The following is a 22,088-nucleotide window of genomic DNA, read 5'->3' on the forward strand; positions in this document are numbered from 1 at the left end:
CCTATTGGACAGTGCCACCCTCATCCAGAGCAGACCTTTCCCCCATCAGTTGTCCCACTTGACAACAGTCTCGAGAATCACCCAATGGATACACCTAGAAGTATGCTATGATAATCTCCTAGAAGCCTTTCAGTCCAATCAAGTGGACTATGAAGACTGATTCATCAAGATCACATAACTAACTTTGAGGGTCTCCAGAAAGAAGGGGGAGAGCTCAGACATATTCTAGATATAATTATATTAGAAACTGATTACCTTTGCTGCAAAGTATGACACACAGTGACTTTGTATTTACTTATGCAATTATTTGGTATTAATCTATCATCCTGGTGTGATAAAATGTCTGTAAAAATATGTACCCTGTCAATTTCAGTTGGCCTTTTGATCTCCAAAGCCTAGATCAGTCAGCATGGTAAATATCTTAGGCATGTCATATATTATATGGAATCCACAAAATCACTGTCTCTAGTGACGCATATAAGAACCATGCCACAAGGCAAGAAGGCACTTTTAGAATGCATGGATGATAGAATAGATGGTTTTCCTTGAATGTGTACTTCCTTTTGCATAAAACATTAAATATTCAACAAATGTTTTTCCCCGAAGATGTGAGAATTGACTCCTACTTGGAACACACTGGCAGTCCCTATTCCTTCTGTATAATGAAAATCTATATTTTAAAGCTACTCTCATTTAAGCTAGAGAAAAGTATTTTCAGTTACAGTGTAGTAAAAACAAATTGTTCTTTTAAAAAAACGCAACTTTTGAAGAAGATAATATTCAAAGATATTAAGTTGAATTAAAATTCCATTGATGCAAAGAGAATGGTAATACAGACATAAGCAATGTGTCATGAGTTTGGGAAACAAGTATTGATTTTTATCACTGAGAATAATAAGTGGCTGGATTATTCAGTGACAGAGGATTTAGAGCTTCTGGCTGAAATTATTTTATATTTAAAATTTGATCAATTAATTTTGACATTATTATTTGTAGTACACAATGTTCGTGTATCTGTAGTTTGGACATCTGAAATTGGAATTGTGTGATTTGTGACCCTCTGGGCATGTCCCGTCACTTAGCATGATGTTCTTGAAGCCCTGTGTGTTTAGCATGTGTCCATATATCACTCCACTGATATCCCATCCTAGGACAGACCATATCTTATTCATTTGTTAACTGCCTGATGGATAGTTTGGGTTGTTACTTCCTCTGGATACAATGAGTTCCATCAATCCTAACATGCAGGTTCAGATTATGCAAAAACCTATGTTTTTATTTACTTTTGGTACATGCTGTGTAATCACTAGCTACATGTGACATCATGTTTAACCATTTAAGAATTTGCCCAACTACTTTCCAAACAGCTGTGCCATTTAAATTCCAGCTACCCACATTTGAGTATCTCATCTTGTTATTACTTGTTTTGTTTATTATACCCATTCCAGCAAGTGCAAAGTTTTCTGATTTTTATTAGCATTTCCCCAGTGGAATAATGTTGTCGAATCTCTTCTCAGGAGCCTATTGCCGTTTGGATATTTTCTTTAGCAAAATAACTATTGGATGATGATGGGAGATGTCATTCTGTAAATATGTTTCTCATATTGGTTAATGAATAAAGCACTGTTGGCCAATAGGAAAGCAAGATAGGTGGAACTAGGATTAATTCAATTTATATATTTTAAAAATGCTTTGAATTTAAAATTTAAGTCTAAGGACAGGTTACTGGGGAAAAGGATTTCTATTTTTATTTCCACAGAAAAGAAAAAGCTGTGGATGCCTTCCAAACTAACATGGTTTGATCAAGCCAGGCCCCCTGAAATAGCATCCCAGGTGATCCAACATTCAAAAAAGTTGGGACAAGGCAGCCTTGCAGACTACAGCCGAGATTTCTGTGTCTTCTTAGGATCCCCATGACAGCGCCCCCTACCAGCAGGAAGCAGTTTGGAAAGAATGACACCCGAATTCCAAAATATTATTTATAAATGTTTATTTTCATTTAAATGGAGTTTGTTATAAATGACTAATGATCACAACCAATTCTTTTTAAAGGTAAAAAGGGGGATTATGGTATAGAAATGCATACTTTGTTTTGGAATGGATTTTCATTTATTGATACAATTTAAGGTCAATTTTGTGATTTGTATATTTCTCCTCTTGTTTAGGTATTGTGTTTATATAGCTCAATTAGAAATGTAATGTATAATTTAGTACAGATTATAGATAGTTACCTATAATAATCAAAACTTTAGTTAGGTGAGTTAGGTTTTCCAGATATACAGAGATGTATTTGAGATATATAGGCATTCTTCAAACCTTTCAAAGACCTACAGAATATGGCATTTAAAATAGTTTAGGGTTTTTCTTGACAATGTGGCACAACTTCTCCTGGCAACACCACCTGCATCAGAAAGGAAGATGGACATCGAAGAAACTCATTATGGAGTTTGCTTCCAATATGGTAAGACTAGCCATTTGGACAAGATACTGTTCTTGTCTGGACTGTTTGACTTTATCCTGTATAAAGTGGACATGCAGGACCCATAGAAAAATGACTGCTGATACAAGATGGACATTGCTACAGGATTCCTGCTTCATGGAAGAAGAGTCTGCCAGACATTCTGCAGGACACAGAGAAAAGTGACTGACTAACTGCCAATACAGGTGACTGTTTAAAGTTTCCTGCTTTTCTGAGGAGTCTTCCAGACACACTATGGCCTTTAGCTTGAAGAAGGAACATTACAGAAGAACTTCAGGTGCCTGACCAGATATCGAGATGTCTCTGTCGTTTCTAGAGTTTATATATTATTTGTTTGTGGTCATTGAAGGAGTTGAAGACAAATAGTTATGGTTATAATTTTCCTTAGTTAGGATTAAAGATAAATTACATATAAGACTTTAGACTCACAAAGATAAGATAGATGATGGAATATTTTCTTTAAATCTTGCTAAATGTTAATGCACTGAACATTGTTAACTATGGTTCTTATTTGATAACTGTTTTGTTTTATATTTTGCTATGTTAAGGTTAAAACCATTCTTTTTATTTTAGACAGAAAAGAGGAGATGATGGAAGATGTCATTCTGTAAATATGTTTCTATTATTGGTTAATGAATGAAGCACTGTTGGCCAATAGAAAAGCAAGATAAGCAGGGCTAGGAGATAAGAAGGAGAGGAAGGAGTAGGGAGGAGATCCAAGATGGAAGACGGAGAGAGCAGAATGCCAGCCTCTCTCTTTGGTAAGATAAGACCACGTGGGAATATTTAGATTAATAGAAATGGGTTAATATTTAAGATAGAGCTAGCTAATAAGAAACATTTGAAACAGTCCAATAGCTCTATATCTAATACAGTGTCTCAGTGTGTCATTTGGGGCTGGCATGGCAGTGGGGTCTGACCGGTGGGAAACCTACTCATAACAGGCTCATTTTAAAATAGGTTATTCTTTTTTATTCAATTGAAAGGGGATATATATATATATATATATATATATATATATATATATATATATATATTTGAGGCATGTATCACTTATCAGGTATATGATTCACCAAAACCATTCTCTAGGTTATTTTCTTTCTGCTTTCTTTAAGTGTTCCTCTGAAGCACATGAAGGCTTTTGTCTTGATGCCATCTGATGAATCGTGTTTTATTTTGTTGTGCAAGCAAACAACTAATTTGCACCAAATAACTTCATTTACTGAAATAAGCTCACAAGGAGTAACTCCCTGTCTTAGTCAGGGTTTCGATGGTTGCAATAAAACAATATGACAAAAAAAGCAATTGGGGAGGAAAGGGTTTATTCTGCTTAAGCTTCTGTTCATCATGAAAAGAAGTCAGGACAGGAACTCATGCAGAGCAGGAACCTGGAAGCAGGAGCTGATGCAGAGACATGGAGGGATTGGAGGGATGCTGCTTACTAGCTTGCTCCCCACAGTTTTGTTTGCTTAGCCTGCTTTCCTATAGAATCCAAGATCACCAGCCCAGGGAATGCACCAGCCACAGTGGGCTAGCCTCCCCCACCACTAAAGAAAAGGATTTATAGACCTGCCTACAACCTGACTTTATGAAGGCATTTTCTAAACTGAGGTTCCCTCCTCTCAGATGACTTTAGTTTGTATCAAATTGACATAAAAGTGTCCAGCATACTCCTGTTTTTCTTCTAAGAGTTTTATATTTAAAGTCGCTTTTACACTTGGGCTTGTATCCATTCTGAATGAGTTTGGGCATATGGGATGAGGCAATGGCTCAGTTTCATGACATCATCTGCTGTTTAAGTGGTTCTTTGTCTCTAATTGTTTAGGCATGGAGAGTCCTTAACTCCAGTAATGAAATTCCCCTGGTCCTTTTTTTTATGTTTTCTTCTTTTATGATGTTTCTTGTTCTGAAAGTTCATTATCCACTGCTGTAGCAGAAGATCCTAGACTGAATGATGAACAAAGGACAGAGATTTGTTTCTTACATCCTTCATGGTTGGGAAATCTAATACCAGGGTAATGACATCTGATGAAAGTTCTCTGCTCTGTTACTCCATTGCAGAAGATAGACGGGCAAGAGAGCATATGAGAGAATAAGGGAACCAAGTCACTCTTCCCACTCCCACAATAATACTATGCTATTAATCCACTTAGGAGGACACAGCCCTCTTTCCTAATTTCCTCTTATTAAGCTTGAACTCCCAAAGACAACTACACTGGGCATTATGTTTCCAATCCATAAACTTTGTGGGACATTGACTAACCACAGCAACTGTCTCCTTACTTGACAGTCACTCCTTATTTGTCTGACTAAAGCCCATTCCATGTGCCAATCAAGTTCTACAGGGTCCAGGTCCTGCTAGAGCAGAACAGTGAAGGTGTTTTTGCATCATTTGGTTCTCTGTAGTTATTTGATAACACAAACCATCCTAATCTAAAGAAAAGTTAAGGAATGAGTTTTCCCTGAGCTCCTCTGTGGCAGTTACTGGGATAGTGGTAAACATTTACTACCTTAGAGAACAAGTTAGTTGGCAAAATGAAAGGAAATTCAGGGGACAAAAAACATAAAGGTAACTAGGAGTAGGCACAGTTGAGGTTCCTAATCTACTAATTTAGAAGGCTCATGGGGAAGGGAATAAGGGTGTCCTGTGACTGACATTCAAGATGCTATTCTGTTATGATGGATTCTCAATGAGAAGCGTTGTCATAGACAAATTTGTTACCCAAACATTCTATTCTATCACTGTAACCATCTCTTTCTCTAGACAATATTTTTCGTTTGAGTATTTACTATAGAGTTAGCATCTTACTTGGTGGCAGGTCTCGTATCATTTTCTACAGACTTAAGCTTTACTCAAGCTCTAGCTCAAAAATGTTGGTTGCCCCTTAATATGGAATCTTTCCTTCTCTCAAAGTCTGTCTGTGTTGTTTCTTGTCTGGCTGGAACGGGGTGTCAGCCATCTTGTTGTATCACCAGCTGGCTTTCCCCAAGTGCCTCCATAGCCTAGCACTGCATTTATGGTATATCTTCTGCATAATGATTTTAAAAAATGACCCTTAGGGAAGCTGTCCTTAAATAATCTGCTTCCTTCTAAGTCTCTCAGCTGGCAAGGTGGTCACAGGAACTGAACCTTCTTAAATGACTTGCTGACATCTGAATTCAACTGCAGATGCTGTCATAAGGTCATGTTTCTAGAACCAGAGTTTCCTGCCAGGGGCTGGCAGAATACTTGTCTCACACAATGGAAGGTGAGATGCTCCCTGAGCTCTGAAACCAAGCAGATGCAGATTTGGGCAATTCTCAACCTCTATTCTGAACCATGAAAATGGATGACTTTCTAGCAATCATGAGGAACAGATTTTCAGAAATGATCAAGTTAGAATATTCCTGCCAATATGGATTCTGTGATTGGAACATGTGGGAAAGAGCCAGAGGGAAGCCACAGGCAGCAAGCATCTTGCAGTCTAGTCTGATGAGAAACTGTTTTCATTTCCTGTATGAACTGAACGGTCTAGCCTGTCAACTTGGCTAATGCACACATATCAGACGGCTCTATAGAAAACAGGTAACCCTAGAAATCCTTCTGTAAAGTTATTATCAGTTAATAAAGCAGAAGTGAACCTCATTGAAGGGCTCATATGTTAAGTACAAAGAGAGTGCTCAAAAATCAAACAGGTCATTTTGCTAAGCAGTGGGTTCATAAAAATCTCATGCAAAATGTTAATCAGAAATTACCCCCTTCCATTTGTTTGCTTACTTTAGAAGCTGATCCCCATCCCCCTTGTTCTGAGTCATTTTTTTTTTTTTTTGTTTCAGACTCATTTATAGAAATCAAGAGGAAGCCTCCTTCCCCCCCCACCCCTCCAGGAGATTGGAGAGCCTAAGAGGAGTAAAAATGGCCAGCGATGACAGTCTTGATAAGGATGTATTCATTTTCTTTCTTTCAGCAGACTATAGTTTTAATTTATGGCCATTGCTGGCATGGAGTTATTTGCGTTTGTTTTGAGTATGCCCTAACCTGAGAGATTCCAACAATACCGGAAATATGTTTTCTTTGTTCTGATTCCAGCCTCTAAATATGAGACAAGTGGAGTGAGTTCCTCATAAATATGTATTGACCGCCTGGGTATTAATGTGACATAGAGCTCTGATTAGCCAGTGTGGCCTACAGGAAGTAGAGGAAGTACCACAAATGGAGAGAAGATGCTTTTAACAGATTTTATTTATCTTTTTCTGTAAGCTCGAGTTGTAATCGCCTCTCTCGAGTTCAACCTCTCCCTGTTTCTCTCTCCCAGATCTGAATGGAACATAAACGAAAGGCCTTGGTATGAAATCCTTTCTACTGGGTGTCCAGAACAATACAGGAAGAGAGATGAAGCCAGTTGCTTGTACCTGGTCATTCCTTCCTTCCCAGCTCAGGAGCTTGTGAGACACAAAGCCACCCCCATCCAATCTTGAGAGTAAAATCAGAGCAAATTAAAAACACTGCATGTGTTTTAACCTGTTAGAGTGGATTTTACTACACAAAATAAAAAAGTTCTGATGTTGTACTGGTCTCTAGGATACAAGGACTAGAAATTAACATCTTTAAGGATTTTATACTAATGCCCCACTAAGCTTTGAGGATAAACTACTGCATCGAACTTTCTGGAGTAGAAACCACAAACAACTGAATTGCTTGGTTACCCACGTGGTCAATAGTTGGTTTGGTTGCAATTTCAGAGTCTTAACAGGTTGTAGAGGCTGAACTGGTGGGAAGTATGGGCTCACACCCATGCTGCTTGAGAGGTTATAAACCTCCCAGACAAAAAAGAGGAGTGGCTCTCACGGTTTCAGGTCTCACAGCCTGCTACTAGCGAGGGTTCAAGTGCCGCTCAGGCCAGACGTCAGCCTGGGAGTGATCTAGGCTAGGATTCCACTCAGAGGGAGAAAGAAGGATCGCCCACACCAGCAGAGACATCACCCTGACAATCTCAGATCCCAAGACTCAGCCTGCCCACACGGAACCCAACCCCCTGGGGCTAAGGACCAGCTGTTCCATAGCACTGCGGAGCCAGAGTGGGGGCTAGAGGGGATACCAGAGCTTTCAGAAACTAGGGTAGCTCTTCCTTTTTTATTATAACTTGGGACACTAGTTTTGGCCTTGAGGAAGGTCGAGGTGGGCCTAGAGGCTGAGAATAATAGATCCACTTCCCCTCTCAGAAGATGGTACGGCCCGATCTGGGCGGGACCCGAAGACCCGGAGAGCCTGTCCCCGTCCCACTCCAGGAGACCAGCGAGTGAGCGCGCGCCCCGCAGACCCCGCCCCCGGCGCCGGCCCCGGCGCCGCCCCTCGAGCCCGCCCCTCCGCCGCTGCAGGAGATCTAGGAGGCTCTGCAGACGGAGCTCCTCCGTCGCCTTCCTCCTCCTGCTCGAGTTCCCAGGCGGCTCCTGGTGGCGACGCTGCCCTGGGTAGGAGTCGCGGCCCCGCAGCAACTGAGCTGAGCCCTCGGCGCGGCGCAGCCAGCTCTCCCGCCCTCGTGGCGCCGTGACAGGTGCAGGGTTCCCTCCCAAGACCCACCTGCAGGGGCTGTCTTGATGCCCACCATGCGGAGAACAGTGTCTGAGATCCGCTCTCGCGCGGAAGGTGAGTGACTGCCGCAGCAGGAGGCTGTGCGCCCCGCGTGCGTGGGGGCAGCTGCGACGAACAGCCTGGGGTCCAACGTGTGTGTGTGTGTGTGTGTGTGTGTGTGTGTGTGTGTGTGTGTGTGTGTGTGTGTATCCGGGAAGAGACATCACGTCCCATGTCTTCCCCTCCCCCGGTTGTCGCCCCCGATCCCCAGTGGACCCTTCTGCCAGCTTTGCCTTCTGTGAAGCGGCAAACGCTTTCCAGGATCCAGAACCTACGAATGTGTGCGCTGGCGGGAGCCCTAAGGCTTCCTTTACACCGCAACGCGACTGTTCAGTCCTTGCCTTTCAGCTCACTAGCCTGGCTCCCCTTCTCCTTTCCTACCCCCCCCCCCATCCAGTAGCGCGCAATCTTTGCAATCTTCCTGTTTCCAATCAGCTTCTCCATCCCCATGAATAGATCCCCCAACCCACTGTCCCCGGCCTCCAGCACCCACTGTTGTGCTGCCCCCACATCACCGCTTCCCGAAGAGCCGGTTTGCCATTCCCAGGCGTCGCGATTCTTTGATCCACAATTCCCTGCCTCTCTTGGCTGGAGGAACCTTAATTGGGTTTGGGTGCTCCTTGGGTACACGGTGGCATTCCAGTCTAGGCAGTTCTGCCCCCTGCGGCTCACCAGGCTCTAGTTCGAGGTTTCATTTTTGTTTTTCTTTTTGCTTGAAACCTGCACTTTGGCCTGCTGAGCTGCTTTGAGTAAGGTGCATGCTGCTTTCTTTGCTCCACCCAGGGCCAGCTGTTGAGTGGCTTCACTTGTAGGAAGTGTGCAACAGATGCCCTAGGTTATGGGCCAGGGCGCTTTGGGAAAGGCTAAAATGCCATGCAACCTGACTGAAGAGCCCTCCCTCTCCTCCTGTAGGGCATTTGGCATCCAGTAAATATCTCTTGGTTTTGTTATTTGTTAGAGCATAGCTAAAACGCTATACTTTTATTTTCTTCCGTTTGTTTTTCTATTACTATAACCCTGCCCGTGAACGCTGTAAGAGGTTGAGATAGCAGGATTTTGAGAGCTAATCTATCTTGTTTGGTCACTGATTCTCATCCCCGCCCCCAACCTTATCCTTAACCATGAGTCCATGATAAAGTGGTTCTGATGGGTGGGGGGTAGAAGTGAGGGGGTGAGGGGAATGGGATTCCTGACAGAGGTGGGAGGCAGTAAGAGCTGTGCCACTCTCGTGAAAAATAGGGATTCCTGGCTCTAATAAGTAGGGTTTTCTGATTTGAAAAGGCAGGAAAATGTTAAACTGCTGTGTCAGAAGGTGACACAAAAGTCAAAATTGACCTGTATCTTACTTGAGAATTTAGTACATAAACATATGTATGTATGTATGTATGTGTGTGTATATATGTACATATATATACGTATATATATATATTTGCAATTTTGGATGAAATGAATGAATGCCCTCACCATTTGAGTCTTGGAAGCCATGAAGTGAGGATAGTTGGTGTTGTAGTTGGTGTTGAAGATATTATTATACTAGTTGGTGTTTTCAAATAATAGCAACTGATGGATGGTTGTATATTAAGGGGAATGGAGGGAAGAAGAAATCTAAAAACAATATAAAGCCTGCGTTAGTATTTGAATTGCATTAGTATTTGAAAGGCTACAGTATTTTTGATTGGCACCTGTATTGTTCAAAGCACTTTCACAACAATTGCCTTATGGGATCTTGCAACACTTCTGGAGGCTGTTGAAACTGGAGTATGATGGTTGAGGAAACCTGGCCTAGAATGGCTTAGTGAGTTGACCAAAGTCAAACAGCTAGATCAGTGGCACACTTGTGTTGGGAGCTCTGGGAAAACAAGTGCTGCTGTTTATTGAGTCTGTGTAGTCCTGTGTATCCTGCACAGTGTCAGGGTCATCTTGGTTGATGTCGCCTTATTAAGTGCCACTGTCCCTGGGACTGTGGGCTGGAAGTGTGGCTTGTTGATTGGTCTCCATCAGGTTCCTCTCCTAGGGGACAATCTTTGACAGCTCCTGCCTACTAGGTAGGGCCTTATTATAAACCACAGTCCTCTTGGGCTCTGCTGATTGGAACAGGGTGGGCTCCTAACTCAAGCCAATCCCTGGGTGATTCACAAGCTTGTAGCCCTGTGGTTTCTAGAGAGGATTCCCTATGCTTTTATATCACTTCCAGGAAAACTAAGCTTAGGCAGAATAAGAATCCAAACAAAAGGGGGCTGGAGAGAAAATGGGTGGCTATAGTATATCCTGCAAATAATACCCACATAGGGAGCAGAAACCAGGAAAAGAACAGAGAATGGAAGCAAGATGTAGCAGGAAGGCCAGACCCTTGCCCTCTGTCCTTAGTTTTCTATTCTGAATTCCCAGTGTAGCCTTAAACCATTTCACTTCCTGTGAAGTGACTTGAATGAATTTCTCCTCCCTGACTCCAGGTTGGCGAGACACACTACTGTGCTCTTATAAGTTGTTTATGACCAAACTGTAAAGAAAAGACTTAAATAAAGTAGGCAGAAAATCATCTTAGTGGGCAGGTTGTTATTTGAACATGGAGCTTGCTGTGGGTGGCATAGGTCCTGTTTACATGTAGGACTTCAATTTGTGCTTATTAACGAGCGAGTGAGTTAGAATGACTGCAGAGCCCTCTGGTAGTGCCAGCTTTGGGTGTGGAGAACCACAGGGGATCATGTTAAATATAGATTCTGATATAGGAGGTCCAGGGGTGTGCTGGGACAATTACATTTATGACAAGCTCAAAGGTCCTGCTGAATGCTGCTAGCCTGAAGATAGCAGTTCCTAAAGGGCACTAAATCTGTTTGAGAACTAGAAAGTGGTGAAGGTAATAACAATGGCTTGAAAAAAATGGTATAAATGAACATGGCTTACAGGCTTGGGGGAAGGAGGAGGGTATAAGTCTGGACAGGTGGAGTATTGCTGGGTCAAAGCATTGTGAGTGCCAAGTGAGTCATTTGGACACAGAGCTGACTATTTGGACAAGATCTTAGAGTTTGCCTAATCTAATTTCTCATTTCAGCATGACACTAATACACAGTCACCGACCTGGCCCGGTGTGGAGTCAGATTCTTGTCAAAGTGGTTATCCCCAAAAGAACCGTGTCCGTTCAGTCAAGAAGTTTGCTGGGCTAGCCTTCCTTGAACAGGTGACACGAAGGAGGAATAGGAGGTGGCTACTATAGACCTGGCTACAGTGTGTTGCAGGTAGAGGGGCAGCCTGAGCAGAGTCCTCAAGGCAGAAGAGTCTGGGGTGTTACAGGAACACAGAGGCTGAACTCTACAGTGAGTGAAGGGCAGGAGACAGACAGACGACAGACAGACAGACAGACAGACAGACACACACACACACACACACACATTTTATTTGTTTTTTTCAGAGAGTTGTCAATTCATAGTTTTTAAATTCTCATGTTTATAAGATCTTGCTGCATGAAAATGCAGCTTCTGAAGCTGAGTCCTGGAGAAACTGTGGAGAAGGGAGGCCAGGCTGGGGCCCATGCACCTACTGAGGTTCTGGTGCAGGACAAGTACATTTTGGGGAGTTCTTCCTTACAGTCTTGGACCTGAATACTAGAGAGGAATCTATCAAGCCAACCAAAGAGGCTCAGCATAGTAAGAGAATAATTCAAATTTTATAATTATAACACACACATTGAACGTGTTTGCTGGGTATTCACATCTATAATCTAAACTCTTGGAAGGCTGAGGCAAGAGGACTACTGTATTTCAAGGTCAGTCTGGGCTAGATAGTGAGCTCTAGACAAGCCTGGGCTACAGTATTAAAAAAAAGAAATAGACTTGGAGTGTTTAAAGATTCTTAAAAAATGGTGAAGTCAGGTACAAGGAAATAAACTTGGGAAGCTTCCATTCACAGATAATATTGAAATACTCAAAGTTAGATATTTTCCAAAAAGCAAGACCAGGGAAAACAGAAGGCTAAATACTGTTAGGTTTCTTTACTGCTATCCCAGCTAAATGAAATGGGTGTCTGAACACAGTTTTCATAATCACAGTCTGAAATGGTTGAATACCATTTTCCTCTCTCAAAAGCTAGTGTAGAAGTAGCCAAGCCCATGAAATCCTCCCAAGGCTTTTCTACTTCACAGTCCTGAACATAAGACTTTCATACAGTCAGCAGCATGCTTGCTGGGTATCAGCTCTCCTAGAGGAGTTCCATACAAGAAAACCAACCGGGGGGGGGGGGGGGGGGGGGGGGGAATAAAGTATTTTGTTGAAAGTGTCACAAGGTGACAAATGCCTCATTTGCATTCACTCCCTTCTGCTTCAAAGACGCTGGGAAATGGAGTTTTCCAGCTGAGCACACTACTACTCAGTGTTGTGTTATTAACGTGAAAGGGGGAATGTCTATTAGGCAAACAACAGGCTCAGTCATAATCAGGTACCCAGACTTCCAAAGGCTCTGGCCTCAAGAAAGTGGGAACAATTTTAGAACCCATACTTTACAAAACAACGAGTAAATATACTTTCAAACAACAACAAAAAGCAGACCTCCCCATTAGCTTCTGTTATTTTCTGTTGGGTGTTAACAAATGCTGAAGTGTTGGACTAGGCATGGTTCTTTAAATATGCTAAGTGATGCATTTAGAACCTTTGAGCTTTCATCTTCCTCTTAGAAAATCACTACCTTGAAATGTTTGTGATGCTATAGAATACTATGCTCAGTTTACATCAAAGATAACAAAAGGAACAAGGTAAGTTTGTGTAAAGGACAAATTTTAGGAAGCCATTTCATTTGGCTAGACCAACCATAACTAAGCTGCCTTGTTTCTTTGGCTAGCATGTGTGGTGTACCTGCTGTGTGCCAGCTAGTTGGGAGCTAGGACCAAAAGGATGAATGAAAGAAAGAATCATCACTATGGGTTTCTAACTGGGAGTCTCTATGTGTCATTTCAGTTAATGAGATTCTGAAGACACTAAATGCAGTAGACTAAATTAGGTTGTCTAACATATAGAGAATCCACCCCGCATTCTGTCATTTCACTGACAGCGAAACTCGATGCTGGCGCCTGGTTAACCTCGGAGGGAAGCTTGCCCGGGCAGAGGAGGTTTGTGAAGGCTCTGAGGAGTTTGCTGTGTGCATCTCTACTGAGGATGTATGAATGAATGTCAGTGTGGGGATGGGTACTTTGGGTTTTTATTTATTTATTTATTTTGATTTTTTGAGACAGGTTTTCTTTGTACTGCTTTGGAACCAGTTCTAGAACTTGCTCTGTAGACCAGGCTGGTCACAAATTCATAGAGTTCCACCTGCCTCTGCCTCCCAAACACTGGGATTATAGTCGTGGGTCACCAATGCACAGCAAGACGTAACAAATGAACATTTCCATGTTTTTACCTCTGACTTGTAAGCTCCCCAAGGGCAGGCATTTTTGTCTGTATTGTTTACTGGTAAAATGTCATCCCAGGTGGGAGGGCACTAATGAACCAAAACATCAGTTTTATTCACTCAGCCAGTTTGTTGGGCTTACATATAGGACTATAAGTGACACAAAACAGTCACATCTCAGAAAAGTCTCCCCAGAGTCATGGGTGATGTCTTCTTATAGCTGCATAGGAATTTCCCCTTGAGTTTACCTCCTCCCATGCATATACTCTGTAGCAACATGCAGCTGGAGCAGAATTTGCCCAGGAATAATTGGGCATTCTTTGACTAGCATGTGTTGTGTACTCACTGTGTGCCAGCTAGTTGGGAGCTGGAACAAGAAGGGTAGTGAGTGAAAGAAACTTGAAGATGAGTTCCTGAAACAACAGCCGACACATATTTGGGGTCAATAGTTGTTGAATGCAAAGACTGCTATTAATTTTATTGAAGTTTGGCATTTTAATTAGCCTTCAGGTTACTTAGAAGTTTTCACTGGGTATATATTTAGGTCATTTGAGTTTGTGTGTGTGTGTGTGTGTGTGTGTGTGTGTGTGTGTGTGTGTGTTTTGGTTTTTAAAATAACTCTTGAACAGGCATCATTATGCACTTACTGTCCCTTTTGAATTATTTCCTTGGGCAAAGTCTCTAGAAATGGGATTTCTAGGTCAAAACTCTGTATGTTTTAATGACTTTTCATACTATTTCGGATTTTCTGGGAGGATTATTTTACTTTAGGCTTCCATTGGAAATAACCAGAAGTTCTTGTTCTTCTGATTATTTAATAATCTCTTGCTCTTTTTGGCAATCCATAGTGGATTTTTTTTTTTTTTAATTCTGATAATATACAGCACGAGAGGTTACCTCTGTAAGTCTACTTACATTTTGGATAAGTTTAGTATTTGACTTGTTTCTGAGTTGTTGACTTGTGTTCCTATACAAAGTTTATTTTAGGTTAATATTTACTTTCTTATTAGTGTATAATAGCTATGCAAAATAATGAGCACATTCTGTATGGCATCTTCATCCCTGCAAAGATCACACTTTGATTACATCCACCACCCCTTGCTGCCTCTCCTCTACCCCCTCACTCTTTCCTTTACCTCTTCATCTATTTTTCTTTTCAGATTTCACATGTGAGAGAAAACATGACACTTGCATTTTAAGAAGTTCCTGTAGATTTGAACTCTTCCTTGATTGTACTTGATCTGCTACCTTTGTAGTATTTTTGCGTGTATACCAGCTATTTGTGTATGGGTACAGGTACATGTGGAGGCCAGGGTGCAGTGTCAGATGTCTTTGTTCAGGTGTCATCCACCCTTGATTTTCTGTTTTGAGGCAGGGTCTCTCACTGGTCTGGAACTCTCCAGGGAGGCGAGGCCCTCTGGCTGGTGGGTTCCAGGGATCTGCCTATGTCTACCTCTTCAGCTTTGGGAAAACAAGAACCTCAATTTCGAAAGCATCTCTACCAGACTTGCCAGTAGACAATTCCATGGATATTCTCTTGATTAATGATTGATGTGGGAGGGACAAGTCCCCCGTGGGTGGTGCCATCCCTGGGAAGCGATCCTGTGTGGTGTAAAAAAAGCATCAAGAGCAAGCCAGCAAACAGCATTCCTCCATGCCTTAGTCCCTGTCCCCAGCTGCCTACTTGAGCTCCTGCCCTGGCCTTTCTTGATGATGAACTCTAACCTATAAGCCACATAAACACTTGCCTCTCCAAGTTGCTTTTGGTCATGGTATTCATCACAGCAACAGATAGGAGGCTAGAGTTATCCCCACCCACCATTCTATATTAGACCCCTGTTACCTAATAACAAATTCCTTCCCAGCAACTTAGAAACACCTTCTTCTGTCTTACTCTTGCTGGTCTTCCTTCTAACAGTTTTTTTTTTTTTTTTTACTTTTTTCAGGTTTATTTACCCACTTAAAATATTTAAAATTTATTAACTAATTAATTAATTTTGCATCCTGGCTGCTGCTTCCTCTCCCCCTAACCTTTTGTCCCTACTCCCCAATTCATTCCTCCATTTCTGTTCAGGAAAGATCAGGCTTCCCATTGATATCAACAAAGCATGGCATATCAAGTTGCAGGAAGGCAATGCACCTCCCCATGTATTAAGGCTGGGCAAAGCAACCTGATATGAGGAGTAGGGTCTCAAAAGCCAGTCAGAGTCAGAGACAGCCCCTGTTCGCACTGTTAGGAGTCCCTCAAGAGGTCACATATATGCAGAGGGCTTAGGGCCTAGGTCAGTCCCATGCAGGCTCCCTGGTTGTTGGTTCAGTCTCTGTGTGACCAGGTTAGTTGATTTTGTATTCACTGAAATTTTGAATGTATCAGTAGTCAAGCTAAAAAAATATGCTGAAGTGTGTTTATTGGTATTGCATTAATGATGGAATTTTAAACTGAGAAAACTAACAAAGTTATTATATTATTCTAAGCTGTGTATGCCCAGATTTTCTATTTCATTGGATTTTTTTTTTCTTTCATGTGCTGGAGAACATTTTGTCAGCAAACCCCACTTATTCTAATGAATTAAACAAGTATATTTGTATTATATTGTATGAACACGTTGTGATTGGAATTTAAAAAGAAAACTCTATGTTCTTCTTTGTAACTGTTAGGGCTTATAAAGTAGAAGCTACTGACTTAAAAACCAGCTCTTGGTTAGACCATCTATTTATTCTAATTCACGTGCAAGTCAAGTATTTGGTAGTGAAGGGAAATTGATTCAGAATAAAAATTTAACATTCATAAATCAAAAAAATTTAAATGAAATAGATAAATTAATTTTAGTGATATATTTACTTTTATTCAAACACTAAATGTCATAATGTAAATGATGTAATATATTTAATAACACATAATATTAATGTAAGTTATATATAACCATATATTTAACCTAATATATCCAAAATACTACCACTTCACCATGTTGTATTTTTATATAAATAGTTATACAAAATTATGAGATAGCATCATTGATTATTTGTGCTAAGTTTTACAGGTATCATGGGCATGTTGTATTTATAATGTGTCTCAATTTGGACTGAGTCTGTTTTGGATGTTCCATTGCTACAGGTGGCTACCCTATGGGACAGCAGAACTACAGCCACCTCTAGCCTGGGCTAACACATTAGGATTGGATAGAATGGCCCAGTGTATATGATTTTATTGTGAACAATGGCTCATTCAGCTTATTAAAAACTGCATGTGTAGAGTAGAGGCTAAGCTTTCATGCTGCTTTATGACAGGAGGCAGTCACGTGTCCTTCTAAAACCTCATACATCATGTTAGTGCTGTTCAGGGACTTGATTCGCCTACACTGTAGCATCCTGTCTTTTAAAACCTGTCATTTTGGTTTTGTTTTTAAATATAAATTTAATAAACAAAAGCCATCTTTCCTACCCTTCTGTTTTTATTTAATTGATAACATGCGTGTGAAGTAGATGTAACTGTTTGACCACATGGCATGCTTTTATGTAAGTCCCTTTTCATCTTCACCCTTGTTGATCTGAAGGACTGTAGCACTGGGCTTCATGGATTATTTACGCTTCTAATTGCCTTGGCAAAGACAGGTGTCGGTGTTAAGTTAAACCTTTATTCATTATTTTGTGCACACTGTCTTTGAAGATGGCCGATCTTGAGCCTTCTGGGAGCATGCTTAATGGTATCAGGTTAGTCAGGTGACAAAAAGTTCAGGCAGACACTGCTAAGAAAACCAAAGCCAGCCTGTGTTCTAGGCCAGGGAGCTATGTTAGTTGGTCAGTACTGCTAAGGCAGAATATAGGATTGGCTTTAATGAAGCAAGCAAACTGAGGTGTGCACGGGTAGATCTAAAAGATGCTTTGTTTTGACTCCAATTTGCAAGAGTTGGGCTTGTAATTGGCTTAGGTCCTGCCAAGACTCTGGTTGCCAAGGTAAAGTGAAATTGATGTAAAAAGACATTTCCTTTCAGTCTCTGTAGCCATCTTGGCACTCCTCACTCCCATGGAGATTTAGTCTAACTCCAGTCTTGATGGTCTACAGAGGTCTGACTTGATACTCTTAAAACAGGACACAATAAAAGGTTGGTTTGTTGTTGTTTTGCTTTTTCCTACATCCTCTCCAATATTTGTTGTCTCTGATAGCCATTCTGACTGAAAAGGGCAAACTAGTACAGCCATTATAGAAATCGGTATAGAGGTTCCTCCGAAAAGAACTGTCAAATGCCTCAACTATACACCACTCCTGGCCAGATACCCAAAGGACTCCATATCCCACCACACAGAAACTTACAATACAACATATTTATGGTTTCTGCTAAAATATTCATGATGTCAAGGAAATGGAACCAGCCTAGAGGTCCACCAACAAATGAATGGATAATACTAATGTGACACATATATGCAGTGGATTATCATTCAGCTATAAAGAAATATGAAATCACAAAATTTGCAAGAACATGGATATATCTGGAGAGTAAAATACTGAGAGAAGCAGTTGAATTCACAAACACAAATACATGTGCTCTCTCAAATGCTGATCTTGGCTATAATATACATATGTGTATGTAAACAAGTGTAAGTATGTAAGTATGAATAAAGTTTTAGAAAGGAAACAGAGAAGGTAATAACATGTGACTAGGAAGGATGGGGTCATGTGTGGAAGGATCCATGAATTACAAAGAGGAAAAGAAACTAGAGCAGGGAGGCCACAAGGGGGAACCAGAGGTAGCAGGGAGTGTGAGAAAAGGGAAGGAAGCTCACAAAGCACACTTTGAGAATTTTGTGATTGTATGGAACATGTTATTGCTGCTTTTAATTTGCTCCAGGGGGAAGGGGTTTGTAACCCAAAGTTTTTCCCACTACCTTTGGTTTAAAACTATCAAATCACTACTTAATATGTAAATTGCATGGCTATACATAAAAACCATTGTTTTAAAAATAAAAGTATTTACACATGCATGCACACACAAGAATGCAAACACCTTGCCACCATTACCTCAGCCCTCAGTGCCTGTCAGAGACTGGTAGAGCACCATTCAGGATGCTGGTACCTAACACAACATGGACTCTAGGCCTTTGCACATGTGGTCAATTCCGAAGCTGAGCCAGTCAGACCTACCAAGGCTTCTGAATAAGGTGTCTTGCATTTTCTCCACTGCTGCTCTTGGACAGCACATCTAAACACACTGCCTTTGAGTGGCAGAGCTTGGGTTCTGAGGGCGTCCATCACCCATGACTACAGCTCCCAAATCTCTTTTGCTTCCATGATGCCGTTCAGTAGCTGAGACCAGTTGACCCTTTCCAGTTCTCTAGTGTATCTTAGTCTTTTTCTTTTCATCAGACCATGTCCTATCTCTGTTCAAAGAAATGAAACATCTCCCTGCATAAATTTTACCTAGATTTGGTATATTATGCCTTATTAGGTTATGTTAGATGATGAGAGATGTCATTCTGTAAATATGTTTCTCTTAATGGTTAATGAATAAAGCCCTGTTGGCCAATAGGAAAGCAAGATAGGCCGGACTAAGAGACAAGGAAAATTCTGGGAGATGGAGTAGAGACAGTCAAGATGTAGGGGCTTGAGGGAAGAGGTTCAGACCCTCTGTCTGGTAAGATAAGACCATGAGAAAACACTTAGATTAGTAGAAATGGGTTAATATTTAAGATAGAGCTAGCCAATAAGAAACACTAGTAACTGGCCAACAGCTTTATATCTAATACAGCTGGCTGTGGGACCAGACTGGCGGGAAAACTGCTCATGACAGTTGAGTTTACTCTGCCATCTATGACAGAATTATAATAAATGCTCCCAGGTAAACTCTGTACATTTGCTAATTTTGCTTATTTCCACCTCTATGGGCTGACATTAAAGAAGTGACACGGGAAAACAGCCTACCATCTTTAGTGCAAAATTTGCTCAATATGGGCAAGGCAGCGGGTTTTTTTCTTTTAACAGCCACATTGTGACCTAAGTGGTGCTCAGTTCATATTCATATCCATGTTCATATTGGGGCCTTTTAAATCATTCTGAGTCCCAGACGAATCTATATGGATCAAATGTTGTGTGTCATGTCTTAGGTACAGTGATGTGCAGTAGTTTCCAAAACACTGGCATAGGTCCCTGAGTTTACATGATGTCAAGAAAGATGAGGGATAGAGTGTGGAAGGCCACAGAAGTTACTAGCCAAGAATCTAAGAGCATATGGATGTGCCTGGAAAAATTTTTATCTCATCACCCAGTTACTGGATGGGTCTAATTTAACTCCTTTTAATTACCCTTCATGGGAATGGTCAAGTTCATGTGATGACACTCAGCTATTAGATTTGGAAGCTTTGCTTTCAAATTCTGAATTGATTATTCAGTTCAATATGACCAAATGCAAAGTACACAAGGCTTATTTTTAGCTGTATTCTATCCACTCTACAAGCTTGTTGATTGTGAGAGTGGTTCCAGTACTCTTGGTCATATTATGTCGAGGTAATTGTTATATTCATCCTGTATTTGAGGGCCAGAGAGGGAAGCTTAGCAATTTGGCAAAAAGAACTCTGAAACATCTTTGGTGACTATATTTACAATCATGGGTACTGTGCAGTTATAGATTCATCCCACCACGGTCTTTACTACAGGTTAGCCCAGTGTGAGAAAGAACCTCAAATCCCAGTTCACTTGCTTCTAGGGCTTTGCGCGATACGATTCCCACCTCACCCCCCTTTAGACTCTTAATTTGGGTGTGGTTTCTCTGTGGCTGCACAGGCGAATATGGATTCTGGCTTCAGGATGTGCGCAGTAGCCACGGCTGATGCTGTAGGGTCCCATTTCAAAGCTCTGAGGATTGGAAAACAGATACCAAGTTATGTCCAAACTTTGTGGTACTGTTTGTTTTAATTTTTTTTTCTGTAGTCATGTCCGTCTTTATTTGTTTGTGCATTTTAAAATGTCCCTTTAATAATAACATGATTTCTAATTTACAGTAGAGTTTTCTTCAACTTTCAAAAAGAAAGTGTGTGTGTGTGTGTGTGTGTGTGTGTGTGTGTGTGTGTTTGTGTTTAAGTCAGGATAGCCTGTGTGTGCTGACACAGATTCTGGGGATTGGATCCAGGACACCAGGCTAGCAGGGCAAATATCTTTATCTTCTGAGCCTTCTGGCTGGCTCTGGGTTTTTGTTGTTGTTTGCTTATTTCTTTTTAATAATACACTATTTTAATTAATTCTTTGAGAGTTTCACACAATGTGTCTTGATTACATCCATTTGCGACTTCTCCCCTAACTCCTCCCATATCTATTCTATTCTCCCTAACACTCTCCTCTCACCTCTCTCTCTAAAGGCAGATGTCCTGGTCCTCTGGTTCTTGCAGTCTTTCAACCTCATCTTGCACAATACCCGATGAATGTTGAGTCTTAAGTGTAGGGGCTATATTGTAAATGTGTTAACTGCAAACAAGCACTCCAAGATCAGTTGATCTCAGCATTTCAACAGATTGTGGTTTTCAGAAATGAGCTCTCTCTGCTGCAAAAAAGAAGATTTTGTTTTGTTTTATTTTTTTGATGAGGGGTGAGAACTATACTTATCCGTAAGTACTCAAGTAAATATAGAATGCAGTGAGAAAGAATACTAGCTTATGAAATTGTCCCATGACCTCACCAGCTATGAGTAGTTGGCTGAGTTTGGAGTGCCAGGGATGAATTCCCTCCTACTGAACAGGCCTTATGTTTAATTAGGTAGCTGTTGGTTACCACCAAGGTATATGTGCCATTATTGCACTTTTAGGAGTATCTTGCCATTCTGGTCATTGTGGTTCTCAGGCATCAAAGCTAGATAGGACTATTGATTGATTTCCCTTCTTGGCAGCATGTGTGATTCCTTCCAATGCTGTGAGAACTAGTCCTCAGGGAGAAGGCTTCTGTGTCAGATCCATATTGATTCCTTTAAGAAATGTATCAGAAGTGTCTTCAATGACAAGACCTTCCTTAACTTTTTTTTTTTTTTTTTAAGCCAATATAAGTGAGAAAGTTTTAAGTTATTAGTTCGGTTCAACACCAGATAGCTACTTAATCCTGTCTTTTTTTTTTTTTTTTTTTCCACCCTCTTTTTTTAATCAGAAAAGAATCACTGCACAGGGTTGGCTTTTATTAACTACAGAGTGAATATAATTAGCAAAGGAAAAAAAAATTAAAGCTCTCTTAATTTCCCCAGATGCCATGTTGAATTTCCCCTGGTCCTATTAAGCCACTGTCCCCATGGAACTTATTATTGGGACTTGTGTAACAATCTCCTATACATTTTAATGTTGGCTGATACCAAAGACCAAAGCTTTTAGTCTAAGCTTAACAGTTCTCTTTATGGCAGGCATCTTTTCATATGTTCCCCTGGAATTGTCTTTTAAAAAACATCCACTGAAACAAATGAATGGCATTTTTTATTGTAGTGACATTTTGCTTATGATCTAACAAACAAAGCTTGCTTGAATATCAGAGTGCAGAGCTGGCCACACTAGTTTAGAGGCTAAGCAGTGAATGGCACACACCTTTCATCCAAGCAGCCACAGTGGTTAGCCAGAGAGGCCAGGCAGTGGTGGGTGTCTCCCAGCACCTGGGAG

The 22,088-nt window shown here is 41.1% G+C and overlaps 1 protein-coding gene across 1 annotated transcript in view; it reads left to right on the plus strand.

Moving 5' to 3' along the window:
- Positions 1-7,939: 7,939 nt before the first annotated feature.
- The window catches only part of Atp8a1 (ATPase phospholipid transporting 8A1), a 215,289-nt gene continuing 201,140 nt past the window's right edge, over positions 7,940-22,088 (plus strand). The window contains exon 1 of the mRNA XM_051198447.1: positions 7,940-8,105. Coding sequence (XP_051054404.1) covers positions 8,057-8,105 — 49 coding nt within the window. The 5' untranslated portion in view covers positions 7,940-8,056. The remainder of the gene's footprint in view (positions 8,106-22,088) is intronic.

This window comes from Phodopus roborovskii, unplaced genomic scaffold (genome assembly GCF_943737965.1).
Source record: "Phodopus roborovskii unplaced genomic scaffold, PHOROB, whole genome shotgun sequence".
Taxonomy (NCBI): Eukaryota; Metazoa; Chordata; class Mammalia; order Rodentia; family Cricetidae; genus Phodopus; species Phodopus roborovskii.